This window comes from Epinephelus lanceolatus, chromosome 3 (genome assembly GCF_041903045.1).
Source record: "Epinephelus lanceolatus isolate andai-2023 chromosome 3, ASM4190304v1, whole genome shotgun sequence".
In the NCBI taxonomy this organism is placed as follows: Eukaryota; Metazoa; Chordata; class Actinopteri; order Perciformes; family Serranidae; genus Epinephelus; species Epinephelus lanceolatus.
The window spans coordinates 35243991-35258188 of record NC_135736.1 but is presented as its reverse complement, the minus strand read 5'-3'; the positions used below and the strand labels follow the sequence as shown (position 1 = coordinate 35258188).

The window sequence follows — 14198 nt, the reverse complement described above, 5'->3', positions numbered from 1 at the left end:
CACGTCATGTGTTAACTTGACAAAGACACATTTTTATATATATTTTTTAAATATTATATTTTTATAAAAAGAAAAAAAAGAAACATTAAAGCCATCAGTCCAAACTAAAAACACGTGTTATTACTACAAAATCAGTGATGCTACACTAAAGAAGCGTAGACAACACAAAAGAGAAAACAAAGGTTTTTCGTCTTTATTGAGAACATGATAAGAACAAACAAACAAAGCAGGTTTTCATGTCCTTTTTTTTTTTTAAATCAAAAATTGATGTCTCAGACTGATCAACACCACCACAGCTTTGAAATGCAAATCTTCATTTATTTATTTATTTATTTATTGTGGTCAGAATCCACAGACTTGCAATTGACTTTTGCTTTGACTTTTTATTCATTTATTTATTTCCATTAATTTTTTTTTTTTTTTTTTTTTTTTTTTTTTACTTATTAAAGACTTCAGACTTGAGTTGAGCTTCACTTTGACATAACTTGAAACTTCACTCTCAACATAAGACTTAGAAAAGGCCGGCAATACCAACAAAGCCTTAGCCAATTTGTTCCTACTAAATACCTTTGTCTTTAAAGTGGAACACATATTCATATTAAGAATATCTTTTAATTTTTAAAAAAGATTACATCATTTTGTGAAACAGCAGGGCAACGGGAGCACATAGACAGATAGATAGGTAACTTTACTGTCCACATCAGTGGAAATTTGTCTTTGGCATCTCTCAAACACATCAAAGGTGCATACAGACACAACACACAATATATCATTAAAACTGTACAATTTTACAAGACGCAAAATAGTGTAAATCAGCAGGTAGGAGCAATAAGAGAGCACATCTTATAAAACAGTAGTGTTCCCTGATACAGACATTCTGTGTCCATATAGTACATTTGCTTGGGACTACCTTGAGCTACAGATTAAAACACATTTGATACATGCTCAGGTGAGGATTTGTTTCTGCAGGATATGTGGGATTGACTCAAAATAAACTAGCATCCGTGTTAATGGGAATGAAGGAGCAGCCAGTGCAGCAGTGTGGCTCGCTCTACGGCATAGAGGGAGACGATATCAGACTTTGGCTACACACATAGTACTTGTTGGTGGGATCAATTTATTGCTGACTTTGGTAATTTCATGGGATATAGTGACAATAAGATAAATATAGGGTAAACATCAGATTTGTCTTTTTGAAAAATTGAGGAAAAGGTCATTTTTGAGACATCTGTGTGACCTGGGGAACATGACAAACTACTGTAGCTTGTGTGGGAGGATTTATAGCCCTGCTGCTCACGGTGAGTCATGCACAGTCTTCTCTAAAAATGTTTCATCCAAAATATGTTTCAGGTGCACAGCTGCTAATAGAGCACACACCTGTGGCTGGCTGGTTGCCTGTACAAGAGGGTGAAGATGATTCATCAAAAAATGATGTGTGACTTTTGATACATCCAGCACTTATGACCATTTTGTACAGCAGTAGTTATCATATATAGGTCAAATCCATATGTGCCAGCACTGATACATACCAGAGTGTTTAGCCTCTAGGTGTGGGGTTGTAAATGCCACTCATTAATTTCTCCCTGAGCTATGCATTTTTAAACGGCAGACTCATTACTACTTTACGCCAGAGGTGTTTAAGTGACATATTAACTCTTGTAGCCTGGCCAAAATCAAAACAAGACCTCTATTTGCTAATTTGGAGTCAAAGGTCAAATGAATCAGTGACAGACATAATGTCAGAGAGAGAAGGAAGAACACATCACACAGTGTTTGTATTTTATCACTGTTACATCCACAGACATTTTGAACGTGTCCTACTTAAAGCGTCCATGTCACTAAAGAATTCATTCTGCATAAGTTTCATACGAGATGGTTTCAGACATGTTCAAGCAACATGTTGCCCCAGATATCACAGCCGTCATAGGATTAGAAGACTGTTTCTGTCAGTGATTCTAGATCTAGTTTAATGTTGCTTAAGCTGCGTATGTAAAGTATTCTTGTTTCTGACCTGGTTTATTGTCTTTTGATCACATATATCAACATTTAAAATCTGATAATGATAATAAAGTTAAGACAAAAGTCTACAGAGAAATGTGTCATGTGTCATGTGTAATTGAACCAGATGGCACTCAGTTTGTGGTACTAAAAGCGCCAAAAGAAGACATTTGAAAAACTCAACAGCAATGTCTCTTGACAGAAATAATGACCCAGTTCCTGATGATCCACAGACCTTGTTGTGAGGAGCCCGGTCTTATTACAAAGTCGTTGAAATCTGGTGCTTGGGCAGTGACTTGTGGCGTCAGAAACCAATGAAAAAAAGGCGTCCGTTTCACATTGGCATGATACACAGCCAGTTGCTGTTACAGTGTAATCGCACCCGGCGGCGTCATGGGGAAACGTGATGGGACAAGGGCGAAAGTTAAGGCAGTGAAAGTCCGACTGGGGCGGGTGGAAGCGGTGGTGGATGGGTCCTGCAAACACCGACTTTCCCCCGAGAGCGGTGTCCACATCCTGTAAGATTATAAAGCCAAACCCTGTTCTTTTCTGCTAAACCCAACCATGTGTTCTTGTTGTTGAAGGAAGAAAAATGTCAATTTGCGGCGTTGTACTGACATAGTGCGTTAATTTTGTGTTGGAGCGAGTTTTTAACAGGAACTACTTTCTGTCCACCAAACTACACCTGCCAACTGTATCACTGGACAGAAGGAGACATGCATCTATTCATGGACAAGAGGCTTGTCACAGAACAAGATGTAAACATTAATGGCTTCCTCCTTGCTGAGCTGTAACGTTAGCTAACTCAGTGGTGCTACTTGAGCTAGCAGTAGCAGTACGATTCCCTCTACGTGATGCAGTTGGTGGGGGTAGTTCAGTAGAAAAGGAAATAGTTCCTACATGAAACTGCTCACAACGAGGTCTGTGGATTATTTTGAGTAACCAGAGGGTTGTACCACGAAGCAAGTTCAACGGAGCCAGGCTTTCTTTGTGTTAGCTGGCTTGTCAAACCCTAAAGCCTCAGTCAGAGATAACAGGTCATCAACTTGTTCTCTTAACCCAGGCTTTCTTCTTCAGGCTCTGTGCAAGCGTCCACAAAATTAGTCAATTGATGCATTCACTGTGTCATTTGACTCTTAAAAGTTATCAATTATGTGCCACCTACTTCCACCTTTGAAGAATATTCAAAAATTATTAGAGTAAAAAGGAACACTGTTGCGTCAATTAAGGAGTAAGAGGAATGCGGATAAGAGATTAGGCCAAAATTTGTGTAAATTCACATTTTTATTTTACCACTGTTTATTTCTAACGTGACAGCTGCACATTCTACCACTCTTAAACTTTAAATCTGTTGCAGCAGACTTGAACTTTATACTCAAGAACTGCATGCATGTTTACTGACACTGTCCTGTAAGGACAGAGACCACATTAATGTGAAATTGAGTATACTGACCTTGGATTATCTGTGATAAATATCAATAGACTCATTTTCTTTTTCTTTCTTTCTTTCTTTCTTTTTCTTTCAGTCTTTCAGGGTTCTATTCGCAGTGATATAACAGCAGTGTAAAAACATAATTCAAAGTGGTAACATTATGGTTTGAAGGAATTATACCAAGTTTTACATGCAATTTAATGTCATTCTGATCAGAAATATAGCGAACTATTAACGTATAATACCTGCAGTTTTATAGATGTCTTGTTGGAAACATGCATAACTGTTTCACTGTGAGATTAAAGGCACTGTATGTAAGAATGTGGCCAAAACGGTTACTGCACTCAAATTCAAAATACTGCCGTGAGTCGTGTCCGCCCCCCCTCCCCTACAGATTCGAGGATGCTGGACAGCAGCACGCTGGAAACTGATTTGTTTGCCCACTGGCGGCTGCCGTGCAGGGCTGCGTCGCCGCGTCCTTGATCTTCGGTTTTCCAGCGGACCGTTCGAGCAAGTCCGGCTTCTCTGCTGCTAACGCTGCTGCCGGGATACAGCTGAGGGGAAGCCGGCTGCTCATGCTGGGACACTGCTAATGCTGCTTGCCGTGCTGCTGTAGCTCAGTCGTAACTGTAACTGATGCTGAGACTCTACTAACTGCGTGACTGGTAGACGGCGGTGGGTGGCGCAACAGGCCAAAACACAAATTCAAAACATAAACATGATTTGCAGACTGTAAAATATTTTTTTAGATGCAAATATTCTGGCCATACTATTGCTGTCGGTGAGATCAGTATGTTATATGAACGTTATTCCTTAGTCTCTGTGACATATTAGAATGATTTTACAACTATTTGCTTTATAGTTCTTACATATAGCTCCTTTAACCTTGTGAATAAAATTAAACAATAATCTTGCTCAGATTTCCTGCTGATACATTGAGAGGTTCCTGTGGGGGGAAAAAAAGTAACTTGATACATAAAGAACGCGCTACTGTAGCTAATTGCACGACTTTGTTCAGTGGCATTTATGTAACTTTATGGCTCAACAAGTACAGGTGCCCTGTATCACTCATAGACTGACTACTGACTATACAGTGACACTTTCTTTTATAAAGGAATTGATTAGTAAAGGGCACTTTTTAGCCAATTTCAAGCTCGAACGGAGAACAGAAACTAGTCCTGACCAGGTTAGCTTTGCAGCAAAAGTTACCATGGCGATCTAGCCAGGTAAGAGGAGAGCCACCTTCATGACACGGAAAACTCTGTCTCTAGGCTCAACATACCTCACTAAGCCACTAATCACATTTCGTGGTTCACCCCTCTGGTCATGATTTCTATTTTTTGGCACTTTGAGCACCACAAGCCGAGTGCCATCTAGTTCCATTACATTACAAAGATAAGGCAGACTTTTCTACGGCCGATATCTCCAGCACTCATCAACTCACACCAAAACAATCTAGACTGATAGACAGCACTACAGGTAAGAGGGAAAATATGTGATTTTAATTTTTTGGGGTGAGCTGTCCCTTTAAGAGTGTTTTTCTCAGCTCTAATGAGAATGAAGTGCTGTCATGGTTTTGGTGGGAGTGTTGTGTGAGGCTCAGTGTCAGGCCTCACTGCCGCTGTAAAGCTCCAAGCATGTAAACAAAGTCATCAAACTCCAACATAACAAAAGTCACCCTGCTTTAAGACATGGATCTGACTATCAGTTTGTCCTGACATGCAGTTTGCCCATATTTTTTTATTTACTATTTCTTATATCTATTTATTTCGTCCATGCCTCAAAGACAGTGTTCCCACTTCTTCTTTCCAGTGCTATTGAGTGTTCAGAGTCAAGGTCACACTAATTTAATGTTCATGACTCACAAAGCACCTCTTTTTGTCTTCACACCTTCAACAGTCTCATAATCATAAAGGCAAACAAAAGTAATTAGTGATACAGTAGTGCAACACATTGTTCAGCCACTTTTACTGCCTCTACACCAGTGTTTTACTCTGCCACTCAATGAGCCCGGGGCTATTTTCCCTGCACCTTCTACACTGTGTGGCTGCCATGGGCTGGAGTAACGGCCCCTTCTTCTTTGTTGGAACTTGTCGACTGAAGCTATGAGTCAGACAAAGCTAATACATAAACTCTCCAGGCATATGCAGGTCCCTGGCACTTCACAGCTTATTCCTTCCACACCTGGACTTTATACATGCGACGTCTCGATCGGGATAAACTGATTGAGTGTGTTTCTGCTGGGGGACGAAAGGGGGGAGGGATTGTTTCTGATCAAATGATCTTAAAGGTAAGAAAAAGTCATGTTGTTTTATGTTTTACATAGTTACTGTATGAGGCAGTCATGCATGTATCAGGTAAGATTGGAGTATGCTTGTACAGTTTCAGGTTGTTGCTACAGTACATCAAATAATACTTGCAATAATATCATAGTGAATTAGTAAATAAAATACAGGACAGTAAAGATAGGTCACTTTAAAATACAAGTAATCTATATATTATGGGCTTCCTATACGTACAATATGACGCATGGAAAACAAAAATAAAAGGCACTATACATGACAAAGTAAGAGGAGATAAAAAAAAGTTGCAATGTAGGCCTACTGTATGATTAAATGCAAAAACTGTGCTCAGTCCAGATTTGATGTTTGTTCTATAGTTTCCTGTGACATAGTTTGAAATGTATGTAGATTGTGCATGTAAGAGTGCCATGCTAATGTTTAGTTTGAAATGTAAACGTAAAAAAGTGTTTTCCATGTCACTGTTTTACATCTACAGTACCTTTAAGTGGGTGGTGGCTGTGTGGGTGGTAATGCACACTATATGGGTGGCATTGCTGGGGGCTTTGCCCTGTGCTTTTAGAGCCAAACATCCAGACTCCTCTGTTAATATAACTGCTAATATAATGACTGGTGAGTTCAGTTCGGTCTTTCACATTATAGATGGTTGGCCTAGGGTGCCAAATAAATCCATGTTTAACTGTTAGTCATCCCAAATGATGTCTCCTATAGTCAGTGTAAGAGCAGCACAGTGAGTCTTTTATATTCCACATATATATGTATATGTTATTAAGTAATGGGAATATGATTTGGAAGCAAAAACATTCAGTATAATGTGTAGAGTTAACTGTTTTCCCTCATGTTTTACAAAGATACAGCAGAAAATTTACAAAATGTCTATGTATGTAATGTTTGTTCTGAACAGCAGCTACTGCAGCCACAAGGAACCATCACGGGTTAATGCTAAATGCTAGAATGTAGAGTAACAGTGAACTTCAATGTCTAAAAAATGTTTTCTAACATAGCTAACATTAGACACCACATGCTGCTGGTCATACCACACCAGAAAAAGCTACAGCAGCAAACCCCTGAGAGTGTACTGAACCAAGAAATGATTACTTATAAATTTACTTTTATTTGTACACTCTAAAAAAATGATTCATGGGGTTAGTGGCTCACACCTCAATAAGTTTCTCAGCATATATAAATTATGTCTGTTTCATTGACGTGTCTTAGTCACAACTTGTTTTAAAATAAAATAATGAAAATAATTTGGAATTGAAATAAATATCAAATCAAATTTATTTATAAAGCGCATTTAAAACAACCAGGGTTGACCAAAGTGCTGTACAATAAAATAAAAAATAATAATAAAATAACCTCACTTGTTAAAAGCAAAATGTCAGAGAATAACATAACAAACCCGAAAATATGCAGAAATAAATTAGTATAAATAAATAAATAAATAAAAAGCACAGAACAGTAAGAGCTGAAGATAAAATATAAAAAAAATAAAACCATTAAACCTTAAGAACAATCAAAGACCTTAGAAAACATCTGGGTCTTCAGCTTAGATTTTAATGTGTCTACAGAGGGGGAGCACTTAATCGAAATAACTTAGAATATCCTAAATAAAATAGTTTGACTAACTATCAACACAACTTTTGGATAAATATTAAGTTGACTCAACTTGAGTAATTTTTGCGAGTTTAAAGCAAATTATATTAGTTGTACTAAACTAATTGAGTTTATCAGATTATAAAAGACCCGTAGAATTTACGCAATGACGCCGGAGTTGGAACAACTTAAAAAGATGCATGCAAATTGTTAATGTAATTTTTTAAAGTTGAGCCAATGGATTCTTTTTTTAAGAGGAAGAATGTGTAAGTTCTTCTTTTAAGAATGGATTCTACAACTGCATTCATTTTACAGTCACAAACATTACTTGAGGAGTGTGTTTTGGGGTTTTCTTTCCCACAGGTCACTATGTAAAGTCTGTCATACTCTCAGTTATCTGTGCCTACACGCTGAATCCTCTTGGGTGACCCCTGTAGTGTGATTCAGCTGAAAAACAATGATGTGACTTTCTAAAACTCCCGTGTGTAACATTTGAAAACTCGAGAGTCTGGTGCCCCCTGGTGGCAGTATGATAAACTACACTGTAGCACACCACAGTCCATGCTACCACCTCCAACCATCCCCATCAACCAGCCGGGGTACTCTGAGATTAATGGGCCAACAGCAACACATAATCACATGCTTTATATCATTGCTTCCTTACTTTATTTTGGAGGGGATGTCACTTCCCAGAGAGTGGATATTATCATCAGTGTATGCCTCTGCTCCGCCTTCAGTAATCAGTTCAGTCCATCTGTATGACTGCTGGGCAAACATTCTATGCCATAACCCCCAGCTATGACTGAAACCTCATACTGCATCCAGCTGTAGTGATGTGCCTTTATACTGTAGATCCTTTTTGTTAAGAGGAAAGCCACATTCATCAAGTGAGCGCAGAGCTACGCCCTCTCTATAAAGCTTCAGGTGAACCCTTTAAATCAATGGCATGTTGGATTCTAAAGAGGCCTTTCCACAGGAGACGGCTACAAAGGAGAGAAATATGACCACACCAAATGAAATTGTATGAAATGAGGAGAGGACTGTGTGTGCCTCAGGGTACAGTAACTTTCCAGTTCAATGTAATGAAAATCTGCCTTCTCCAAAGTTTTCCTCTTTCATATTTCACACATTATAACAGTCCATTTCTCAGGCTTGCTTTGTCACAGAAAATAACAGTGTGTATTTTTTTTTCCCCAACAGCTGGCATTGGATGGACAATCTAATTACAGCTCAGACTGACAGCTCCGGGGGAGGTGTTGGAGGAAGTAGCAGAGGTAAGAGCTGAGTGGTGGTGGCCTGTAACTGTGGCTGGACTGACATATGAAATTGCAAAGTAAGCTGTGACATCATTCATCTTTGTACCCTGGCATTCATCATTTTCTGTCGCCTACACATGCATAACAATAGCTCATTTTGTTACGCATACATTGAATGGTAGATTGTAAAGTTAAAGCTGCACTAATCAATATTTTTTTATATCAAAAATGGATGAGCTATTGAGCTTTTTAGCATCTTTAGCTCATTGTTTTGGTTTCTGACTGTTACGTTTTTGGCTTGATCTCCCTTCTCTCATCAGCCTTATTTCTAGACACGGCAGGCAGCTCTGTTCAGGGGGAAAAGCTTTGATAAGCCTACTGTTTGCCACTTGCCCAGCACCAAACTAGGGGTAGACAGTTAGCAGTAAGCTAACACAGTGCAGCGTTTAGCAGCAAAATATTTTTTGTGGAAGAATATGGAGACCAAAACAGAGCTAAAAGGAGGGTAGATATTGACCTTAGATTTGTTGGGATAAATGCTGATGTTGCTCTGTGTCTGTTGGATGTGTAAATAAGCAATATCTTGCTCATCCTATATATTAGCCGTATGAACATCATGAGTTGATGATCAGCCATGTCGCCAGAAGAAAATGTTGGCATTGTATGTTTCTGCAAACCACTGATATGTTACATTCATATGTTTTCTACTTATCATATCAGCATTACTAAAGGGACGTAGTATATGAGCTGACTTTGTCATCTGGAGGTGGAGGGGGTGGTGGATGGTGTGTCAACAAGACAAGACTGAGACACCCTGCAAAACTGCAGACCATCGTTCAAGACCAACAAACAACAAAGCTGACAGTCTTTGAGATGCAGTCATAGTTGCCTTTCCAGTGGCTTTTTAGCAACCAAACATGGGTGTTCTTTAGCGGCCCGTTGTTGTGTTTCACAGGGGATTGTGCCCCTCAAACATTATCTTTTCCTAACCATACCCAAATGGTTTTGTGCCTAAACCTAACCACACATAAACTATAGCTCTGATAAATGTAAACAAGCATAATAATAACGTATCTGGGGGTGTCGGTGACTTAGAGCAGGCGCCCCATGTACAAGGCTGTTGGGTTTGACTCCAGCCTGTGGCCCTTTGCTGCACGTCATTTCCTCTCTCTCTACCCCCTTCACGCTTGGCTGTCCTATGAATTAAAGGCAAAAATGCCCAAAAACTATCTTTAAAAAATAATAACGTTCTGCTAAATAATAACCAACATGTTCTCATCCAAACGCCTCAAATATCGCTGTTTGCTCAGTGGTCTTTTACATCTACATATGATACGCTAGATATCCTCCTGCATCTGTTTTTGATGGTCCAGGATGCTGTCACTTTACGCCTGTTACATGCATTGTGTCTTTTCAAAATACACCTCTGTATTAACAGGAAATGTAAAGTTTTCTGCTTGTTAGATGCATACAGTTAAAAAAAAAAAACTTACGTCAGTAAAATGCCTCGTACATTTACTTTATTTATGTGTCAAAAGTCCCTGGTTAGGGTTTAGGCAACAAAAGCCCATGGTTAGATTTAGAGACAAAAACAAAATGGTTTGGCTCAACATTCATACGTGAAGCGAACAGTGGGCTCCCAGGTGAAAGTCCAGGTTTTGTTGGGCCTATCCACCTCACCTCCCACCCAACCTATAGGGAATTTTTCTGCTCCTTATATTACATTATTACCAGCGTATCATACCACCATAAAGGGTGCAGCGTCAGTCTAAAACACCATCTGGCGATGTTATAAATTTACACAAGAGGTTCCTTTTTGCATTGGTGTCTGATGCAGAAATCAGTGACCAATCTGTGGTATTTGACGACTTTGGAATGAGCAACCTGTGTTGAGCACTGACATGCGGTGTCAGATACCAATGTACAAAGCTATCCTTTCATGCTGGTATAATACGTGGCTGGTCGGCAGGGTCGGGGGAAACGTGTCGGGACAAGAATGAAAGTCAAGGTGGCGAAAGTCCGAGTGGGGCGGTCAGGAAGGATTGGTCCAATAAACACTGACTTTAACCCAACTTTCACAGAGAAAGCAATGTTTGCGCTCCGTAAGAATATAAAGCCAAACCCTTTTCTTTTTTCCTAAACCCAACCATGTGTGTTAGTTGTTGAAGGAAAAAAATGTCAATACTTAGTGTTGTATGGACGTAATAAGTTTGTTTTGAAAGAGACTGTATGTAAATGGCAAATTTCCTGTGAAAACTGAACTGTATTTTGAAAGAAGACAATGCATGTAACAGGCAGAACTTGACACGGTGTCCCAGAACATCAACAACCAACACACCTAGGGTACCTTTCACGTAGTACCTGGACAAAGTAAGCCCATGACAAAATGTCGATATGTGACGAGGTCGGAGTGAGCATGTGTTGGAAGGCCTACAAATGTTATGAATTTGTGGTTTGCAGGAACATACAATGTCAACGTTTATTCTGGTGACTGGGTTGTGATAAGTCAGTGTTTTATTTACAGCTTGTTTTTCTGCTTTCAAGTGCCAAAAAAATCAATAATTGCAGCCCTAAAGTATGTTGTGGTGGGCGAAGAATTAAAATTATATGCCACTAGAGGGAGCTATACTGTGAAGCTTCCAGGTGACAGCTTATCATGTTTATTAGATGAGAAAGTTTATCATCCACAGCAGCACCAGCAGCAGCAAGTATGTTGTATGTACATGTCATAAATCAGCCTCATATAAGAATGGAAGGATTTCATGCTATACAGTATTAAGGCATGTTCAGGCACACCACTAAGACAAGCAGCAGCTTACCTTGGGAATGTTATCATATGACCAAAAAAAAAAAGTTTAAATAGGTATTCACGTTATAGGTCAAATATGAATGTTGCCTGTGCAGTCTTGCAGCTGAAACTGGATTTAGGCAAATGGGTATTAGACATCCTCAGCCCCTGCAGACAATGCCGTATTTGACAGGGGCTTTGATAAGATATGACTTTGACAGATGAGATAAAAACATATTTTAACAAAAATTTGATGAATGATCCCTGTGATGTATGAGGAGGTAAATCCACCTGTCTTTTACCTTCCTTCATTTCCTCTAGGGGATCTGCCCCTGAGTGCAGGAGGGTCAGGTGAGACAGCTGCATCAGGAGGCTCTGGCGGCACAAGCAGCTCAGTTCTGATCACATCCAGCAGCTCCAGTGGCTCTGGAGGCTCCAGAGCCAGCAAGGGCACCGGAGGCATCAGCATCACTTCTCTAGGAGCTTCCTCTGCCATATCCTCAGGGGGAGGGGGTTCAGCAGCCTCGGGGGGTTCAGGGGCTGGGGCAGGGTTAAAGGCTGCTAAAGGCAAAAGGGAAGGTGGTCTAGGTGCTGTGACAGTCTCAACAGTGACAAAGACCGGTTACGGTTCAGGAGGATCTGGGGAGGCAAAGAGAGGCTCATCCTCAGCGGTCACTTACTCACCTGTTCCAAAGGAGAGGAAGAATATGACCACCATGGCAACAGCTCTCTCAGATGTCTTTGACGGTAGGTCATAGAGTCAATTCAATCATGTTGCTTTACTGAACTGTCTGGTCTTTTTCACATTTTAAGTAGTTTGAGGGTCTAGCAGCACTACTTTACAGCATTTGGAGAGGTTAGGATACACTGAAGGCTAATACCGTCTTTATTTTGTCGCTGTTTCAGAGAGTTCAAGCACAAACTCCTCTCCAGAGTACAACAGGAAGGAGTACGGTAAGTTTTACAACAACCTCAGGGAAACTGTGGAATGTGCACATGTACTAAACTTTCTTTTTCTTGTAGGTATTTCAAGTTCTGTCTCCAGAGGGAGAACTCAGAGCAGAGGTACACTGGATGCTCTGACACAGTACACTTAAAGGATCAGTGTGTAGGATTTAGGGACGTCTAGTGGTCAGGTTACCATAGACTGAAAAAATAATGGATGTAGCTACCGTGGCATCACCCACAAGTTTGTGGGCCCCTGTTTTGCAGCCTCCAGTTCGGCATTTTGGGCCACTGACATCTGAATGTGGAGCTGTGGAGGAGCAAGGGGTTGAGCTGACTGAGAAGCCGAGGACACTATCTGCAGATGGCCCGTCACTCAAAGTGGCCCTGTCAAGGGCGAAAATCCCATTTCATAGTTGGGGGGGGGGGGGGGGGGGGGGGGGGGGGGACGACAATAAACAGTAAAATTTTAGAGAATAATTCCAGGGGGGGACAAGGAAAAAAAGTTGTAGCCTGTCTTTTATACAGCATCTTTTACCGCAATTTGACACTTTAATCTTCTCTCTATCTCTCCAACAGGCAGAGTGAATGTCTATACTTATGAGAAATGGCTTAACAACTAAACATTTCCTGCAATTAAACTGGTAAAGTGGTTTATAAACAGTGTGCTGTGAGATCTGCTGCTGTGCACCACACAACCGTGCGTAATAGTCGCGCGTAATGACCGCTCCTCGTCAGTTAGACTACACGTCTTTCATGTTTGTCTCACTGACAGGTGGATAGCCTACAGACAGGTATCCATTACCTACGAGCCCCTCCGCCACTGACTGCTCTTGTCCTGTCCTCTCCCTCTTCTTTCTCTCCTGTCCTCTCTGACTATCACTAAACTCTGAGCTTAATCATTAGCTTTTAGCTTAGCAGCACTCGTAATTGAGTAGGCTTTTGAACAATGCAGGAGAAATGTTGCAGACAATTTATATTATCCGTCTGGGCCTGGAGCTTGTTGTAACAGTAAATGGGATGTGTTGTAACTTGTGTAAGTGAAACTGTGTCTGTGTGAGTGTACATCTTACCCCGCGATGTGGGCAGCCGGGTCCAGCCACACATTATTGCGCGATTATAATGAGCACCGCTTACATTGTGCTTTCAATAAATACTACTGCATTGTTCAAAAATTATTAAGTGTGTCTCAAATTATTCTAGGGGGGGACAGCTTTACTGAAGGGGGAGTCATGTCCCCCCTGTCCCCCCCGGAATTTCCACCCCTGGGCCCTGTCCATAATTATGCATAACTTTAAGCCTTAATATAATGTAAACTGGTGAGTTATATGAAAGTTCACCCCTGTACAGTTGTCATGAGGGGAAAAATTAGCTATAAAGGCCAAAAATGTTTATTGTACCAGGCTGTAAACATGTTTATTTCTGCTGTAAAGTCAGACATTTTAACATGGTGTCTATGGTGATTGAGTTGTTCCGGAGCCAGCCTCAAGGGGCCATTAAAAGAACTGCAGTTTTTGGCCTCATTTTTCAGCCCCGGAAGTTGCAGCTTGTTTGGCACCAACTTCCCTCACCTCATCCCTCCTTTTCCAAGCGTGTAGCAGAATCTATGGCTGCCTTCAGGTAACATAAAAATGTCAAAGGCCTTCTCTCGAGCTAGTATTTGGTTTGTCTGTTCTATGCTGTAAAAACGTGGAGGTTCAACAAGGCAGGCTTCGTGGAAGAGGATTATGAGTTCAAGTCTTAGTCTTAGAGTCTTAGTTTAAGGTGATTAAACACTAATTAAAGGTAGTTATGAATATTATATTCAATTTCCAATTTGCCAAAAGATCCTCCTAAATCCTGCACACTGAACCTTTAAATGGATAAACAATAAAAATAATAAA

At 40.4% G+C, this 14198-nt stretch overlaps 1 protein-coding gene across 1 annotated transcript in view; it reads left to right on the top strand.

Annotated features, from left to right (window-relative positions):
• Positions 1–5545: 5545 nt before the first annotated feature.
• Positions 5546–14198, top strand: part of LOC117254960 (uncharacterized) — a 26445-nt gene continuing 17792 nt past the window's right edge. The window contains exons 1-5 of the mRNA XM_033623442.2: positions 5546–5720; positions 8527–8600; positions 11692–12117; positions 12277–12324; positions 12394–12435. Of these exons, the coding sequence (XP_033479333.2) occupies positions 8537–8600; positions 11692–12117; positions 12277–12324; positions 12394–12435 (580 nt within the window). The 5' untranslated portion in view covers positions 5546–5720; positions 8527–8536. The remainder of the gene's footprint in view (positions 5721–8526; positions 8601–11691; positions 12118–12276; positions 12325–12393; positions 12436–14198) is intronic.